This window comes from Delphinapterus leucas, chromosome 6 (genome assembly GCF_059928025.1).
Source record: "Delphinapterus leucas isolate spDelLeu-1000000601 "Yukka" chromosome 6, BTC_Dleu_Yukka2, whole genome shotgun sequence".
In the NCBI taxonomy this organism is placed as follows: Eukaryota; Metazoa; Chordata; class Mammalia; order Artiodactyla; family Monodontidae; genus Delphinapterus; species Delphinapterus leucas.
The window spans coordinates 124528452-124544977 of NC_143134.1; the positions used below are offsets into that span (position 1 = coordinate 124528452).

Sequence of the window (16526 nt, forward strand, 5' to 3'; positions counted from 1 at the left end):
AATCAGCAGTATACAGGCTACAATTCAAATAGGTTAGAAATTGATTTTTAAAAGATAACTAAAAAGCTCCCAAACCCCAAGCTTTCTGAAACTGAAAAACAGCCTTTCAAAGAACTCAAGTCAAATAAGTAATTATAACAGACGCTCAAAAATTATTAGAACTAAAAAGTAATGAAAATACTACATATCAAAACGGATGGAATGCAGCGAAAACGTACTTCAAGAAAAATTTATTGCCTTGAATGTTTACATCATAAAATTTAAAAGGCTGAAAATTAAAGAGCTAAACACTCCGCTTGGAAATAACCCCAAGCAAGCAAAAGGAAGGAAACTGTAAAGATAAGAAGAGAAATTAATGAGACAAAAAACACAAGAATGAAATAGAAAGGATCAACAAAGCCAAATACTAGTTATTTGAAAAGACTTAGTAAATTGACAAACCTCTGTGTGATCAGGAAAGAGGGGGAGCACGAGTGAGCAGCAATCAGAATGAAGCTGACCACCTGCAGGTACCACGGAGCTTTCACAGAGGAGCCGGACACCACCACGTATGTGAAACACTCTGTGAAATGGGCACATCCAGAAAGAGGTACGGACTACCAAGTGACTCAAGAAGATGCAGACAACTAAGTAGTCCTAAAATTATTAAATAAGAAAGAATCAGAGACTCCTGGAAACGCCTCCCCCCTGAAACACCAGGCTGAGGAGGCCTTGCAGGAAGTTGGCCAATGTTTGAGAGGATAATCTACATGTTACTCAAAGCAGCAGAAAGCAGAGAGGAGGAAAAACTCCCAGCTTGTTTATGAGGTGGAAGAGAAGATGGTGAGGAAGAGAAGTTCTGTGTCAGACACGGTCCTGGAGGCAGACCCAGCAGCGTGACATGCTGGCTAGGCTGGGTCCAGACTGAAAAGGTTCGTCACGTGCACAGGTCACAGGGATGCTCTCAATGGCTGCAGAGAAAGCATCAGGTAGGATTCAGCTTCTTTCATGATGAAATGTGCCGCGGATATGGCACCCGGGGAGCCTCCCCAGCCTGGTGTGGGGGCCTGGCAACCACCGTGGTTCACGGAGGAACATTCCCTGTCAAGTCAGAACTGAGACAGACGGCCACGGTCACCACCTAGTCAACTGCACCTTGGAGGCCTCGACCACTGGGACAGGATAAGGGAAAGAAAGAGACCCACACAGACTGGAGAGGAAGGAATGAAACCAACCTGTTTGCAGAAGATATGTCCACAAAGAGAACCCCAAGAACTGAGTCAATTCAGTAGAATTTAGGAGACTTTTGCAAGGTTTCCAGATGTAGGATCAACGCTCAGCCAACTAAGAACTAAAGGTCCACTGCAGTTCTGTGTATCCGCAGAAAAGCAAGCAGCACCGCGCGTCGTGGCAACAAAGCAGAAGGTTCCTGGGGTGAAACCTCACAGACGTGGCAGGGCTTCGTGGAGAGCTTACAAAACGTGCGTGGAACCCTCGCAGAAGAGCGAGACCAACACTCACGCACAGAGGACTCGACGTGATGACATGTCACTGTCCCCACCCTGGCTCACAGTGTCAACGAGATCCAAGCAAAGCCCACGGAGGGGCTGTTTCCAGACCACCACGGGAAGGTGGAGGCGGAGGGAGAGCGAGGTGGGGCTCCCCCTGCAGATGCCAAGATGAACTGAGGCCAGAGGGAGGAGGACGGAGCGGCAGCAGGGTCCCCACACCATCCACAGGTCCGGGGATTCGCTGGAAGGACTCAGCACACCATCAGGGAAGGACAGAAAGCAGAACCAGCTTACGGAAAGCACCTGGGCAAAGCACAGAGGAAACCACTCAAGCCCCGGAGCCTGCCTGGTGGAGTCGGCCTGTGCTGAGTCCCCCCTGCGCCGGCCACCGCAACACGCGTCACCGGGCAGATGCATTAGTGACTCAGCACCCATGGTGTGCGCTGCGGTTCAGTCACCCAGGCACCCTCTGCAACCTGGAAGGGAAGCAGGCGTCTAGGCAGACCACACTGTCTGGACAGCTGGGGCACAATGAGCCCCTCCCACCATTCGGGGCAAGTTTTCCATCAGCTGTTTACCGGCCGGACCATCTGTGCCAGCGGGCCTTCCCAGCCCAGGGTCAGGCCTGCTACTTTCTGACCGGGGCACCTCACAGGACAGGGGCACAAGCAGCGAACGAGCGTGTGGAAGGATGCTCAGCTTCACTGATATTCGGAGGAGGGCGAGCGAAAGTGCAGCGAGATGCGACTTCCTGCCGACGAGACTGGCAAAATGGACGGTGAAGCAGCGACCGCGAGTGTAACCTGTGTGTTGTCATCCAGCGGCTCACGGGATGGAGCCCCGGGTGTGGTTCTGAGCTGCCTCAGCACCGCGGCCCCAGGACTGAGGGGCTTCCTCCTGGGCCCTCCCGGCCACTGGCCAGCCCCTTGGGCTCTCCTTCTGTAGGGCCTCCACGGGGAACCCCAGCCATGTTCCAAGGAGCTTGGCCACATCACAGCATGGCCCACCAGTGGCCTCTTTACCCCTGCAGGCCGGTCCTCAGTGCCCTAAGTCTACCGGATTAGCAGATCAGTCCCAGAGACCCCAGAACTGCTCAGAAATCACTTCCTGGAGACTCTTCTGGACGCACTTCTCTCCCCACGTCTGTATCCGTCGGGGTCCCCAGAGCAGCAGGACCGCCTGGAGGCACACAGAGACCTACTGCAAGGAGCCAGCCGAGGACGAAGGCGGCGGCGGGGGCTCCGTTGGGGCAGACTCTGCGCCACTGTCCGTGCGTGCACTTGCTCCCCCAGTCTGGCTCCTGCCAGGGTGGCTGCCCGGCCTGGCCATGTGCCCCCCAGCTTCTGCTCAGGCCACGCCCGGGGAAGCCACCACTGAACGCTGGCATCTTCCTCCATCCAGACGGGCTGAGAACCTCCCCAGACATCACGCCCCAGCTCCTCTTTGCCGACGGCTCTTCGCTCAGCGGACTCCGTCCTCTCACACTTGAGCCCAAGCAGCAGGAGGCCCAGGGTGCACCTCAGTGCGGCTTGGCTGGCGCCCCGGCTCATCCTTGAAAGGTCTACTGCCCGCAAGCGTGGACATAGCGCCGGGCCTCTGCCCCGCGTGGCAGGACCCTCCTCCCTTCCCTCACCAGCAGCGCTGCCTTTCTTTAAAAAATGTTTGAGTGTTAACAGCGCTCATCATAGGAGTCAAAACCCACAGTGTAGCCCTTCTATACCGAACAGCCAGTTCATCCACTCGGGGGGTCTGGACGGGGAAACGCGTGATTGGGAAAGATCCACGGAAGAAAAAATGTAAACGGCCAAAGGGACACAGCAGCTCCCACGGCTAGAGACGTCCTACCCGGAAGATGCCCTCAGGGCTCCAGCCGCACCCAAGACCATCACAGGTGTGAGAAGTGCGCAGTCGCCCCTGGCCCAGAATGCTGCCCCGAGCACCACTCGCGGGTGGCAGTAAACCGTCCCACCCCCGCAGGGTGGGCACTGAGGACGAGGCCCTGGGACCTCCGACCACAAGGCTGAGGGGACAAGTTAAAAGCCTCACGGGAGACGTGGGTAAAGTCCGTCTGTAACGCAGGGGCTCGAGCTGCAGCTCCAACCCCAGGAATAAGCACCTCGGTCCCCCTCTCACACCCCTTGGGAGGGCCCTGGGCCCATGGCCTCACGGGCTGCGATGTTCTGAACATCTGCGATGGCTGGAGGTCTGAACCCCTAGCTCCAGTCCACCCCCTGCTCGGCTGCCCACTCTGCTCCGTCTGGGCCGTCGCGACCCCAGCACTTCCCCAGCCTCTCCGGCTGCTCCATCTCCCGCGTCTGAGGCATCATCGCAGCAGCGCTGCACCCCTGGCTCCCAGATATACTGATTTTCTAACGTGGCCACAGCCACTTGAGCATGAACTCACACTCAGCTCTGTGGGGTGGGAGCGGGCGGGCCCCAGGGGCTCACGCACAGGACCCCCGGTGCTCTGGTCCCGGCGGCCCGGCTCTGGTGACGAACCCACTTCCAGGCTCCTTCGGTGCCGCAGGATCCAGTCCGGGGGCTGCTGGATGGAGGTCCGCCTCCTCGCCCTGAGGCCCACGCCGCAGCCTTCCTGTGCTTTAGTCTGAATTGCCTTCCGTTTCTGCCGTCAAGGGCTCACGCGATGACGCTAGCTCCACCCATATAATCCAAGGTCCTCCCTCCGGGGCGGCCCCTTTGAGGTCAGCTGACAAGTAAATCACACCTGCAACTCCCTTGGGCCGCATCATGTAAAACTTCAGAGGGTAACGTGGGAGTGCAGGTGCAGACTAGGGGCCAAACCCTGCCTTCCGTCTGCTGGAGACCGGGGTACTCTCGGGGCCAGTTGGGAAGGCCCCTCCTCCCTGGGTCCCGTGACCACTGACGCCTGGTCTGCGGTCCTCGAGATGCCAGGCTGGCTGTCCTCGTCTTGCCCCCATAAGCTAGAAACAACCCTGGTTGGGGACAGAGGGGTTTCCGACAGGGACGGCGTCCAGAGCCACCCTAGGCACGACCACATCCTCCTCCCCTGGGCACCAGGACCAGGTGACTGGAAGAGACGGCTGTGAGGGGCCAGGGCTGGGGAGAGTGGACATCCTCGCACAGACGTGGGGCCAGCACGGGAGGCTCCCGGCTTCCCCCTGCAGCCCCGGGCAGATCCCCTCTGCTCTTCTGGCCCCAGCTTCCTCATTACTGGGGGTGGGGGCTGCTGGGAGGACCCGGCTGGCAGTGTGGAGTGTGGAGGGAAGGGCCACTGCTGGCGACGTGCCACAGCTCTGCAGTCGCAGGGCCCCTGGCCAGCTCTGTGCTCCGGCCACCCACCTGGTGAGCCTGGGGACCCCTTCCAGAAGAATGTGTTCAAATTCATAAAAGAAACCACATATTAAAAGTCCAAGTTGTGGCCCGGCCTCCTCTGCTCTTTCACAGCTGCACGAGTCACAGCAGACGAGGGTGGAAACAGCCCGAGCGTCTATCAGCGGCCGGGTGGATGGATCCACTGCGGTCCATCCGATGGAACGTTATTTGGTAGTAAAAAGGAGTGAAGCGCTGACAGATGCTACAACATAGCTGAGCCCGGAAAACATCACGCTTGTGAAAGAAGCCAGGCCCGAAAGGCCACGTGCACGAGTCCATTGACATGCAGTGTCCGCAGCAGGCGGCTCCCCGGAGACCGAAGCCAGGCCGCCAGGCGCTGGGGAGGGGGCGCGGGGGACAACTTCACGGGTGAAGAAAGTGGTTTAAGATTGACTGTGGTGATGGCTGCACAGCTCTGGGAATGTACAATTGTACACTGTAAATCGTGTGGTGCGTAAATCACATCTCAGGAAACCTGGTAGAAAACGCTTACCAGCCATGTTCTAACCCCTGGATTCTGAGAGCCCTGCTGGGGTTTCTGCAGGGCCCTGGGGGGTTTGTGCCTCCAGCGGTGTTGTGAGCACCTGCTTCTCGGAGGAGGGGAGGGCCTCACGGGCACACAGCATTTGCAGGGGCCAAAAGACAGTGAGGGGGCCAGGACTACCCTGAGTCTGCCTGTGTCAGGCCACCCCCCAAAGGATCCTCAAGGGCTCCAGGCCTGCAGACCACAGGTGCTGGAGTCATAAATGTCTCCACCCCGGCATCCAGGGGGGCCCCGCCCTCTGCCCCAGTGGCGTGGGGGTCCATGCAGCTGGGGCCCTGCGGCCACCCCAGACACTGCCCCCTCTGCCAGCGGACGCGGGAGGCCTGCTCACCTCGGCGGCCCTGCGGTGGTCCTCGCCCGTGGCCAGCACCAGCACATCGATGCCCAGACAGCGGAGTCTCCGCGCCAGCCCCTGCAGCATGCTGTCACACACCACGCGGAAGGCCCTGGCCGGGACCTCAGGGGCCGCGTCCTCACCCGCGGGCACCTGCAACACAGCCCCGCTCAGCAGCCGTGGCCCGTCTGGCCCACCCTGGACCCGGTGGGGAGCGAGGGTCCCAAGGGCCGTGAGGGCAGCTCGTCCTGAGCAACATGTACTCAGTGCAGAAAACAGCAGAAAAGCTGGGCCCCAAGGGGAGCCGGCACACCTCTCCTGGGGGGGTGGTCGTGTGCACGCTGGAGCAGGGCCTGGGTCCCTGGGGCACACGGGGACACGGCCAGAGGCTGCCCTAGACCTTGGCAGGGGGCACGCCAGACCTGGTGTCAGGAGACCGTTGAGACCCCTCCTCCTTTAGGAAGCTAACCCGCGGCTCTGCTCTCCTTCCTTCCCGGCAGAGGGTCCAGCGTGCGGGACACAAGCCCTCTGGACGGCTCTCCCCGACACCCCACACCCACACCGGTCTCCAACCCTGTAAGGTCCCAGTTCTAAGGACAGGGATCTCCCCGTAGGAATTGTGATAAAGGAGTCCTGGAGGGCTTCGCCTACCTGCTGGGGCGAGGTCAAGGCCTTCTGAAGGGGCGGCAGCTCCCCAGGCCCCGCTCTCTCACCGCGTCCCAGCCTCAGGCTCCTGGCCAGGTCCCCCGACAGGTGGAAGCGCGCAGGCTCTCTGCACAGAGCCCAGTACACCTCCAGCAGGCAGTAGGCATCAGCGGCTGGGACAGGCAAGGTCAGCCTCAGCCTCCAGCGTGGGGACAATCGGGGGTGCGGGGCAGGGGTGCGGGGGGCGCCCACCTGCGTAGACCAGCTGCCCCTCACACAGCGGCCGCCGGTCCCAGTTGGAAAGCTGCTGCATCTTGTCCAGGGGCTTGCCCAGCACCTGCTGCACCAGGAGGCTGAGGCCCCGTGGCCCTGCGGCCCCATCCACACCTGGGGCTGGCCTGTCTGCTGCCCGCATCTGTAAGACAGCACCCCTTGGGGGTGAGGGGCCCGCCCCAGAGGGAGGACGGCCACCGCACGTGCCTTGGCTGCCCCACGAGGAGCCCTGGGGCAGGCCCTGTGTCCTCCATGGCGGACAGGGCCGCAGGAGGAGAGCGCTAGCGGCCAAGGCAGGCTGTGTCAAGGTCTCGGGGCTGTGGTTACCCGCCCACTGGTCAGCTCGGGCCAACGCCTTCAGCCCCAAGGGTGTGTGCTGAGAGCTCCTGGGGTGGGGGGTGGTAGGCAGAGCCGGGCTGGTTCTGGGGAAGCGTGGGGACGTGTGGTGACACGGCCTCCCTGGGGGACCCTGTGCCCCGGGTCCCTGGTGACCTGTGGCCAGGGAGCAGGGCCGGGGCCAGCCCAGAAGGCATAGAGAGGCCGAGGCCAAGTCCCGGCCCACAGACACCCCACCAGCCTGAGGTGAGACCCCTGCCCCGGTATCGCTGTGCAGGCGGCTGAGCACAGCAGGGAGCCCCCCACCCCCAGCATCCCCCCAGCGCTGACCTGCCTGTGCACCTGCAGCAGGTCCACGCTGCCCCGCAGCTGCTTCTCGGCCTGGGCCAGGGCCGGGCAGGAGGCACCCAAGCTCCGCAGGTCCCCCGCCAACCCATAACCTGTGGGTGGGGGCCGTCGCTGTGATGGGCACCCAAGGAAGGGGCCCTGGCCTCACCCTGACACCCTCCCCTGGGCAGGCAGGGCTGTGGCGCGGGGCCGGGGGCTGCGCTCACCCAGCTTGGTGATGGAGGGGTCCGTGAGCAGCCGGGACACCAGCCGGAAGAAGGCCTGGGGCGCCTGCCCTCCTGCTGGACTTGAGAGCCGGGGCAGGTCCAGCAGGAACACGCGGCCCTCCACGGCCACCTGCATGAGCGACGCCCGGGGCCGGCCCCCGGCTCCGAACGAGGGCCTCCACTCCAGGTCCATGCCGACCACCTGGCCGGGCTGCAGACAGAGGGGCTGGCGTGAACGGCACAGCCAAAGACCGGGAGGAGGACACGCCAACCTGCCTGGCCGCCTGAGGGCTGATGTCCAGGGGAGGCGGCCTCTGTGGGGAGAGCTGGACCGGCCCTGCGAGTGCCCACACAAGGAGTCAAGCGCCACACCGATGCTCAGGACTCAGGCCCGGAGTCCTTAAGCCAGAGTGCCCGGTGTGGACAGAGCCCCAGGAGGCCTTGGTGAGCAGCCCCCGAAGCCGGCTGCCTGCGGGAGTCAGGCACCCACCTGCAGGAGCTCCTCCTGGTGCCTGGCCAGGTCCTCCCACGAGGCCAGGAAGTGGAGGTGCTCCCTGGGGATGGGCAGCTGGTAGTAATCGTCCTTCCCGTCCTCCAGAGGGGCCTCAGCTGTCCTGGGGAGGAGCAGAGCTGCAGCACCATCCCCACCAGGGCACCCCACAGCACAGCCCGGCCTGGACCCTGGGGCAGGGGAGTGCTCAGGGCCCGTGCGTGGGCCGGGGTCTACGCAGTCTGCTCCCCACGCCTCTGCCCTCGCAGACTGCAGGCGGCCGGGTCCTCAGGCCCCTGGGAGTATCTGGCCGGCTGAGGGATCTGGCCATGGGGTCTCGCTAGCACCCAAGGGGCTGACCCGCCTGCCTCCTGCTGTGTGTCTGCATTCTGCCTGCGCCCCTGCTCGGCTCTCCCGCGCTTCTAATTCCCAAGCCACCAGCACGTATGACTTATGGCCACTTTCGAGGGCGGGGGCCCAAGGGCGTCCTCCTTGTGGGCCTCTGAGCCTGGGGACGCTCACCTCTCCTGAATCCTGAGTTGGCGGAGCTCTGCGGCCACCGAGGCCGGGAGTCGCTCCTCGGGCAGCAGGAGGTCCAGGGCACACTGGGCGACCAGGGCCGCGTCGTCGTGAGATGCCAGCAGCTGCAGCAGCTGCTCCTGTAGCCACTGGTCCTGCCCGGCCAGGCCCTGGGGACGGGGTATGGGCTGCTCGCCTGGTCTGCCCCAAGGGCTCGGGCCCATCCAGGCAGCCCCCAGACCCAGATCTGCCCCTCAGACTGGCCTTGCCTCCCCGCCTCGGACACCGCCCCCCCCCGCCAGACCCAGCCCTGATCTCTCCACCCCTCGGACCCGGCCCTGACCCCGACTCAGACCTCGTCCTGAGCCCCCCCCCCCAGACCCGCCCTGAGCCCTTCATAAGCAGGTGGCTGTCCTCTGAAGACCAGCAGTTCCTATGACTGAGGCTCCATGGTGACCGAGCTGGCTTGAACCAAGGTGCTGAGGGGCCTGGACGTGTCAGAGTGAAGGGTCGCCATCCTGAGCCCACGGCCCATCCTGCTACCCACTCCGCCTCAGCCTTTCTCCGCACGCACGAGCTCCCGCCCAACACCGCGGCTCTGCTCAATGGCCTGCTCCCGGGCCTGGGACCCGCACCGCCTCCCTGAGCACGGTCTGCCCCGGCCCTCACCACCAGCATCTCCCCTCTGCACCTCCTCACCCCTGCCCCTGGGCGGCCACGGTGCCGGGGAGGGTGAGGCCACGGAACACCCCTGCACCCACTGTGCCCTCAGGGAGGCAAGGCCCGGTGTGGGCGCAAGAGGCCCACGTGGCCCACAGGGGTCCCGACGGGGGTGGGGTGTCCGTGTCTGCGAGGTCACAGGTCGCTGTGGGCCCCACCCTCCTGAGGAGCTCCTGCTGGCCGGCAGGCGGGGCCACCTCCCCACACGGCTCTGTCCCCAGCAGCCTCAGGCCGTCCGTTTCCCGCAGGCCGCGGGTTCCCACGTGGACAATACGTGGAAGCCCCTCACATTCTTCAGGATGTCCGCTGCCCTTCCGGACGGCTCGGCCTTGGCACCCAGGAGGGACCGGCCTTCCGGGCCTTGCCTGGGGGTCCGCGTTCCTCTCCGGTGACTCACCACCCCTGCCCGGTCACTCCGGGGGCGGCTCGGCACTGCCCTCCACTGGATGCCGCGCAGGCACCAGGCCCTGCATGTGCGCTCAGGAGGGAGGGGACCCCCCCCCCTCCATTCCACTGACCACTGCAGAACTCCTATGCACACGGCACCCGGGACCCCCAAGAGCCCACCCTTCTCCCAGGCCAATTCACCTGGGGCTGGGGATAGCTCTATACCTGCGATGACCCCCACTCCAGCTCTGGCCTGAGGACAGAGGCTGCAGGACGACACTGTCCACGCCACTATCCTCATGGGGTCGCAGTCTGGCCCTCCGTGTCCCCACATCACCCCAAGGGGCACCTGTCTCTTTCTCGGGGTCTTCAGGCTCACCAGGCCTCGGGGCCCAGAGCCGTGGCAAGCAGAGCGCCTGAGGATGGTCTAGAATTTCCTCTTGGTGAACCTCTCCTCATCCAGCGCCTGAGAGCTCTGTTCACAAGTGGTGAAGGAGGATCCTGGACCCCCGGCCGCTCTGACCCTGCCCCACGGTGGGGAGGGGGGGGGCCTTGCACACTGGGACCCTCTGAACTCACCTGCACATGCTCGGCCCAGCTCTCCCGAGATACGCTTCTCTGCAAAAGTGGACACCAGCGCAAGCCTTTCTAGCGGCAGCCCCAGGAGCACAGCAGCGGGCCTTGCTTGGAGCCCCTCTCCACCCCGGGCCCCAGTCCACACACCTCTACCAGCCGCTTGTAGCACAGATACCGCAGGGCGGCCAGGCGCTGCTGGTTAACGACGTTGGGACACAGGTCTGAAAGAGAGGGTGGGCTCTGGGCAGGGCTGGGATGGAGTGAGTACGGGATGGGGCAGGGGTCGGGGCTTGTGTGGCTCTGCCTGTCTTCCCCCTCCCCTCTGCCCACCCCCCCCCCCCCCGCCCCACGGACAGCCTCCATTCCACCTGCATCAGAGCGGCCCTCCCAGCCCTGAAGGAGGGTGCCCCGCCCCCATGCAGCACCCCAGAGCCCTCCATGCGCCCTCCGCCCACACCTGCCGGGCCCATCCTCCCTTTGGGTCTCCTGGACGCCCACCTCTCAGGGTCTTCCTGTCTTGTCTCCAGGCAGCTGGTGCCTTTGCTTCCTGGCCCCCCCAGAACGTGAGTTTCTCGAGGAAGGGGTGGTCTTGCTCATGTGTTCACAAACTATGCTCACCTGTTGGCCTCACCTTCATATTCTGTTCAGAGCCCAGGGGGGCCTGGGAAGGGCACCCGCTGTCCACCCACCCGCTGTCCACGCACTCTCTGTCCACCACCCGCTGTCCACCATCCACTGTCCACTCACCCGCTGTCCACGCACCCTCTGTCCACCACCCGCTGTCCACCCACCCGCTGCTGTTCCTCCCTCCTGGGGCCAGCTGTCCTTGCAGCCTGGTGGTCCGGGGGGGATACTGACCACAGAGCCTGCCCACCTGCACCTCCCAGTGGGGGCCCGGCCTTCCCCGGACCCTGGCCAGGACCCCATGCTCTCGAGTGGTGCGGCCGCCCCAGCCAGGACCGCACAGCCAGCACAGGGAGCACCCTGGCTACAAGGACGCTGTCCGAGCACACAGAGGTCAGGGCTGCCCAGGGGCCGGGTCCTGCCAGCTGCCCCTCAGCCTTCCCTCCCGCTTCCTGCCGAGGCAGGGACGCAAGATGAGAGGGCTCCAGATCCACGGACGTGCCCCACAGGCCGCTCGGGAGCCTGGACGAGACTGCAGCAGGGAGGGAGGGACGGATGAACAAGTTACTCAGGGCAGGAGGCGACACTCAGGACAGAGACAAAGGTGTCAAACCTGCTGCAGAAGCAAGTCTCACTCGGATGGAGACAGACAGACACCAGCTTTCCTGACGTTTCTACAATGCTATGCATCATTTTGCCAATGAGATACTTTGTCAAAATCCTATGGGTACAGTATCGCATCGACAGAAGGCACTCAGGCCGCAGTCTGCACTGATGGTTCATCCAAACCCAAACATAAAGGAAAAGGTGCAGGTGGGTCAGGCCCAGCCACCTGCCAGACGCTGCCAACTGGAAACGCAACCCAAACGTGCCCTGCTGACTCTGCCCAGACACTGGGGCCTCCACCGGGACCCAGGCCCGGGGAGGGCGGGCTGGGGGAGCTCAGGGCTGAGGGGTGAGCGGGCCCTACCCTGCATCGTGTCTGACTCTGTCCTCCCAAGAAGGGCATGGGGTCAGTCCACGTGGAGGCCCACGCTGCAATGGCGGATGCCCAGCGAGGACCATGGGGGGCGTTGGTGCCCCTCCCTCTGGGGGGGCAGTTTTTAGGACGTTGGAAACGCTGGCCTGTGTTGTCTGAAATTAGGAACTGCCAGGTCTACTGAGAAGAGGCAGCCCTGCCACCGTGAGGCCTCCTGGCTGGGACAGGCCCCCGGAGCCAGCTGGGGGGCTACAGAAGGGGCCTTGCAGCGCATATACCCGGGAGGGGGCCTGGTGGAACCTATCTCCCCAGCAGGGCTGCCGGCCGAGGCCCCACGGGAAGAACCTGCCGCTGCCCTCCTGTCCGCACTCCTGGCCCTCCGCACGATCAGCAGGGAAGGCCCCACCTGTCCCGCGGGCTCCGGGCACTCAACTGCTCCAGCCTCGGGCCAGCCGAGACCTGTTGGGTGGGATGGACCCTCCCCAGGCGGGCACGCCCTGTCCTGGGAAGCACGCAGCTAAGGCCAGCCTGAGGCCGCCAAAGGCTGCTCTGGCGCCAGGCCTGGCCCACCATGGCCATGACGTGGCCCCTGAAGTCAAAGAAAGGTGTGACAGGGCTGCTGGATGGTGAGCTGCCCCCCCGACAGCCCTCCCATCATGCCTGGCTCTGTGGGCCTCCTGCCCACCTCCCTCCCCGGCCCTCGAGGCTCTGGTCCTGGTCCTGGGTGGGCGGGGCCCTGCCTCAACCAACCACCACCAGCCTTGCGGGAGGCCCTGGCAGCCGGGGCCTGGATGTCCCCACCTCATGTTCCCATGGGGCAACGCTCCCAGAGCTCCCTGACTGGTGCCCAGGGCAGGTGTGCAGGTGAGCCTGGAGGCCCCTGTGCCTGGGTCAGGGGTCCCTCCAGCCCACTCGCTTGGCTTCAGCTCAGGGCCAGGTCCCCAACTGCAGGGTGGTGGCACTGCAGTCCAGTCTTCCAGGCCCCTCAGAGCCCAGCACCCCCCAGCGGTCTGTGTCGCTGGGACCTTCCTCAGAGCTCCTGAGTCTAGAACTCACCCTCTGGGTTTTAATCAGCAGCCTGAGGGGTACTGGCTCCTTCCTGCCCAGCCAGGCCTCTGAGGTGGGCTGCTATGTCTCAGGTGGAGTGCCAACCCCCCACCCCCACCGCCAGTGCAGCCCGTGGCCCTGGCTCCCAGGGCCCTGATGCACCTGCGCCGCTGGCCTGGGTGGTCCCACCCCTCCTGCTTCTCCCTTCTGCGCACGTGGTGCCTCCAGAGAGGCTGAATCAAAACCTGTCAGTGGGGACTTCCCTGGTGGCGCAGTGGTTAAGAATCCGCCTGCCAATGCAGGGGACACGGGTTTATGCCCTGATCCAGGAAGATCCCACATGCCGCAGAGCAACTAAGCCCGTGTGCCACAACTACTGAGTCTGCACGCCACAACTACTGAGCCCATGTGCCACAACTACTCAGCCTGCGCTCTAGAGCCTGTGTGCCACAACTACTGCAGCCCGCGCACCACAACTACTGAAGCCTGTGCACCTAGAGCCCCGTGCTCCGCAACAAGAGAAGCTACCACAAGAAGCCCACACACTGCAATGAAGAGTAGCCCTGGCTTGCTGCAACTAGAGAAAGTCTGTGCGCAACAACGATGACCCAACGCAGCCAAAAATAAATAAATATATAAATTCCTTTCTGGAGGCAGGCAGCTACATCAGATGATTTCTCAAGGTTGGCAGGTGCAAAGTTAGCCTGCAAGTAAGCAAGGCAGACAAACCAGACGAGGACCAGAGACAGTGCTGAAGTTTAGATACAGACCATAACACAGCCAGGAGCACGGTACTCAGAGACAGAAAAAACAAAATCAGAAATGTCTTCAGGCAACGGGAAGGCATACAAAGGGAAACAGCAGATCTGAAAAAGAACCAAACTATAAATTCTAGGGCTGAAAACATAACAATCGAAATAGAAATAGTGGATGGATTTCATAGTACGTTGGATACAGATGAAGAGAGAACTAGTAAAGTGAAAAAGACAGCAGAAGCAGTTACCAGGATTAGACAACACGGAAGAAAAGGGATGAAAAGTATGTAAGAAAGGTAAAATACATGGAAGATACGGGGACTCATTCAGAGTCCCAGGAAGAGAACAGAGGGAAGACAGGGGAAGGAGACAATATCCGGAAGAAAATGGATGAAAAGTATGTAAGAAAGGTAAAATACATGGAAGATACGGGGACTCATTCAGAGTCCCAGGAAGAGAACAGAGGGAAGACAGGGGAAGGAGACAATATCCGAAAGAGGTAATGACCGAAAAAATTCCAGAGCAGGTTGAAGACACAGATCCACAGATTCAAAAGCCCAATAAATCCCAAGCAAGACAAATAAAAAGAAATCTATAACTAGGCTCCTCACAGTGAAACTGCAGAACACCAAAGACAAAGAGAAGAGTCTAAAGGTATCCAGAGAAAAAGAGAGATTACTTTCAGAGGGGAGAAGTTAGATCTCTTCCCAACAACACATTTCAACCCAGTCAAAGGACTGACATCATACCAACCATGGTCCCTGATCACAATGAGATTAACAGACCATACCAGAAAGATAACCAAAAATGTCATAGCTTGGAAATTAAAAACACACTTCTAGGGACTTCCCTGGTGGTGCAGTGGTTAAGACTCCTCACCCCCAATGCAGGGGGCCTGGGTTCGATCTCTGGTCAGGGAACTAGATCCCACATGCACGCCACAACTAAGAGTTTGCATGCCACAACTAAGGAGTCTGCCATGCCGCAACTAAGGAGCTCTCGAGCCTCAACTAAGGAGCCCATATGCAGCAACTAAGGAGCCAGCACAACCAAGAAAACAAACAAAAAAAGAAATGAAACATACTTCTAGTTAGTTCATGGGTAAAAAAAAAAAATTATAATAGGAATTTAAAGTGTCTTGAGCTGGACAAAAATAAAAATAATACATATTGAAACTTGGGGAATATATTCAGGAAGAAAGAAGGGAAAGATTCAGTTTAGTGGGATGAGCAGGGCATACAACAGACAGGATCAAAAAACCAAAAGCAGGGCAATGAAAGCAAAAATCAACATATGTGCGACATCAAACAAAACCTGCACAGCAAGGGAACGATCAACAAAATGAAAGGGCAACCTTCGGAGTGGGAGAAAATGTTTCCAAACCACGTACAGATAAGGGGTTAATATCCAAAATATATAAAGAACTCATAAAACTTAGTAGCAAAAACCCCCAAATAATCTGAATTAAAAAGTAGGCAGGGGAGGGCTTCCCTGGTGGTGCAGTGGTTGAGAGTCCGCCTGCCGATGCAGGGGACACGGGTTCGTGCCACGGTCTGGGAGGATCCCACATGCCACGGAGCGGCTGGGCCCGTGAGCCATGGCCGCTGAGCCTGTGCTCCGCAACGGGAGAGGCCACAACAGTAAGAGGCCTGCGTACCACAAAAAAATAATAATACTAATAATAGGCAGGGGAACTGAAGAGATGTCTTCCCAAAGAAGACACACAGATGGCCAACAGGCACATGAAAAGATGCTCAACATCACTAATCAGGGAAATGCAAATCAAAACCACAATGAGACATCACCTCACACCTGTCAGAATGGCCGTCATCCAAAAACCAACAAATAACAAATGCTGGCGAGGATGTGGAGAAAAGGGAACCTTAGGACATTGCTGGTGGGAACGTAAATCATTGCAGCCACTCTGGAAAACACTGTAGAGGTTCCTCAAAAAATTAAAAATGGAACTACCATACAATCCAGCAATTCCACTTCTGTGTAGGTATTCAGAGTCTATGAAATCACTCTCTCAAAGAGATACCTGCACCCCTACATTCACTGCAGCATTATCCACAACAGCCCGGACATGGAAACAACCTGAGTGTCATCGACAGATGAGTGGACAAAGAAGCTGAGGTGTAAATATAAAATGGAACATTACTCAGCCATAAAAAAGAAGGAGTCTTAGGAATACCTTATGACAGGACCTTTGGAACCGTAAGTGAAACAGACAAACTCCCTGAAAAAACCCCCCACAGCTGACAAATCAATAGTCATGTTTCCACAGTGAAAAGCAATCCAGGTTCACAGGCCATTTCCCCTCAACTTCTCAGGAAGAAAGAATTCCAATCTTAGACAAACACCCTCAGTGAAAAGAAAGGACAGGCCGTCATCCACTGCGTGTTCAGAGGCCAGCTTAACCTCGTACACAAAGCCAGAAACAGACATTTCAGGAAGGCGAAGTCTGAATCCAGCTTCAGTTGGCAAACGAGACCTAGCAGTCTACGTAAGTGGCAACACAACCCGGCAGAGACGGGGCCATGGCAGGGATCCAAGATTCATTTAACGTTATATAGTCAATCAACCTAATCCACCCCACAGACAGACCAAAGGGGGAAAAGCATAGCATCCGCCCAACAGGTGCAAAAAGAGTATTTGATAGAATTCCACATCCGTTCCTGATCAACACTCTCACGGGCCAGGAAGTGAGAAGAATTTCCACAATCTCATACAGTGAAGCTATAAAACACTGTCAGTAAGACTGCTCCTCTGAGAGGGTGCCCGTGATCACCAAGGGGGAGGGGGCAGGGAGCACGGTGTAGGCGCAGCCTCGGTGGTCCTCACCCACGGGGCCCAGACTCCCAGGGGCACCCCAGGTGGGCAGGTGCTGAGGGGAAGC

At 60.1% G+C, this 16526-nt stretch overlaps 1 protein-coding gene across 8 annotated transcripts in view; it reads right to left on the reverse strand.

Annotated features, from left to right (window-relative positions):
* EXD3 (exonuclease 3'-5' domain containing 3) overlaps positions 1 to 16526 on the reverse strand; it is a 76798-nt gene that overhangs the window by 19553 nt on the left and 40719 nt on the right. For 3 of the 8 annotated variants that reach the window (XM_089914067.1, XM_022578056.2, XM_022578052.3), the window contains 9 exons: positions 10370 to 10443; positions 10226 to 10264; positions 8543 to 8709; positions 8021 to 8144; positions 7531 to 7741; positions 7307 to 7416; positions 6620 to 6782; positions 6374 to 6540; positions 5720 to 5875 (listed from right to left, as the gene is read on the reverse strand). In XM_089914067.1, coding sequence (XP_089770193.1) covers positions 5720 to 5875; positions 6374 to 6540; positions 6620 to 6782; positions 7307 to 7416; positions 7531 to 7741; positions 8021 to 8144; positions 8543 to 8709; positions 10226 to 10264; positions 10370 to 10443 — 1211 coding nt within the window. Of the gene's footprint in view, positions 1 to 4004; positions 5281 to 5719; positions 5876 to 6373; positions 6541 to 6619; positions 6783 to 7306; positions 7417 to 7530; positions 7742 to 8020; positions 8145 to 8542; positions 10020 to 10225; positions 10265 to 10369; positions 10444 to 16526 lie in introns of those variants that run through there. The other 5 variants (XM_089914069.1, XM_089914071.1, XM_089914070.1 and 2 more) reach the window with 5 other exon arrangements.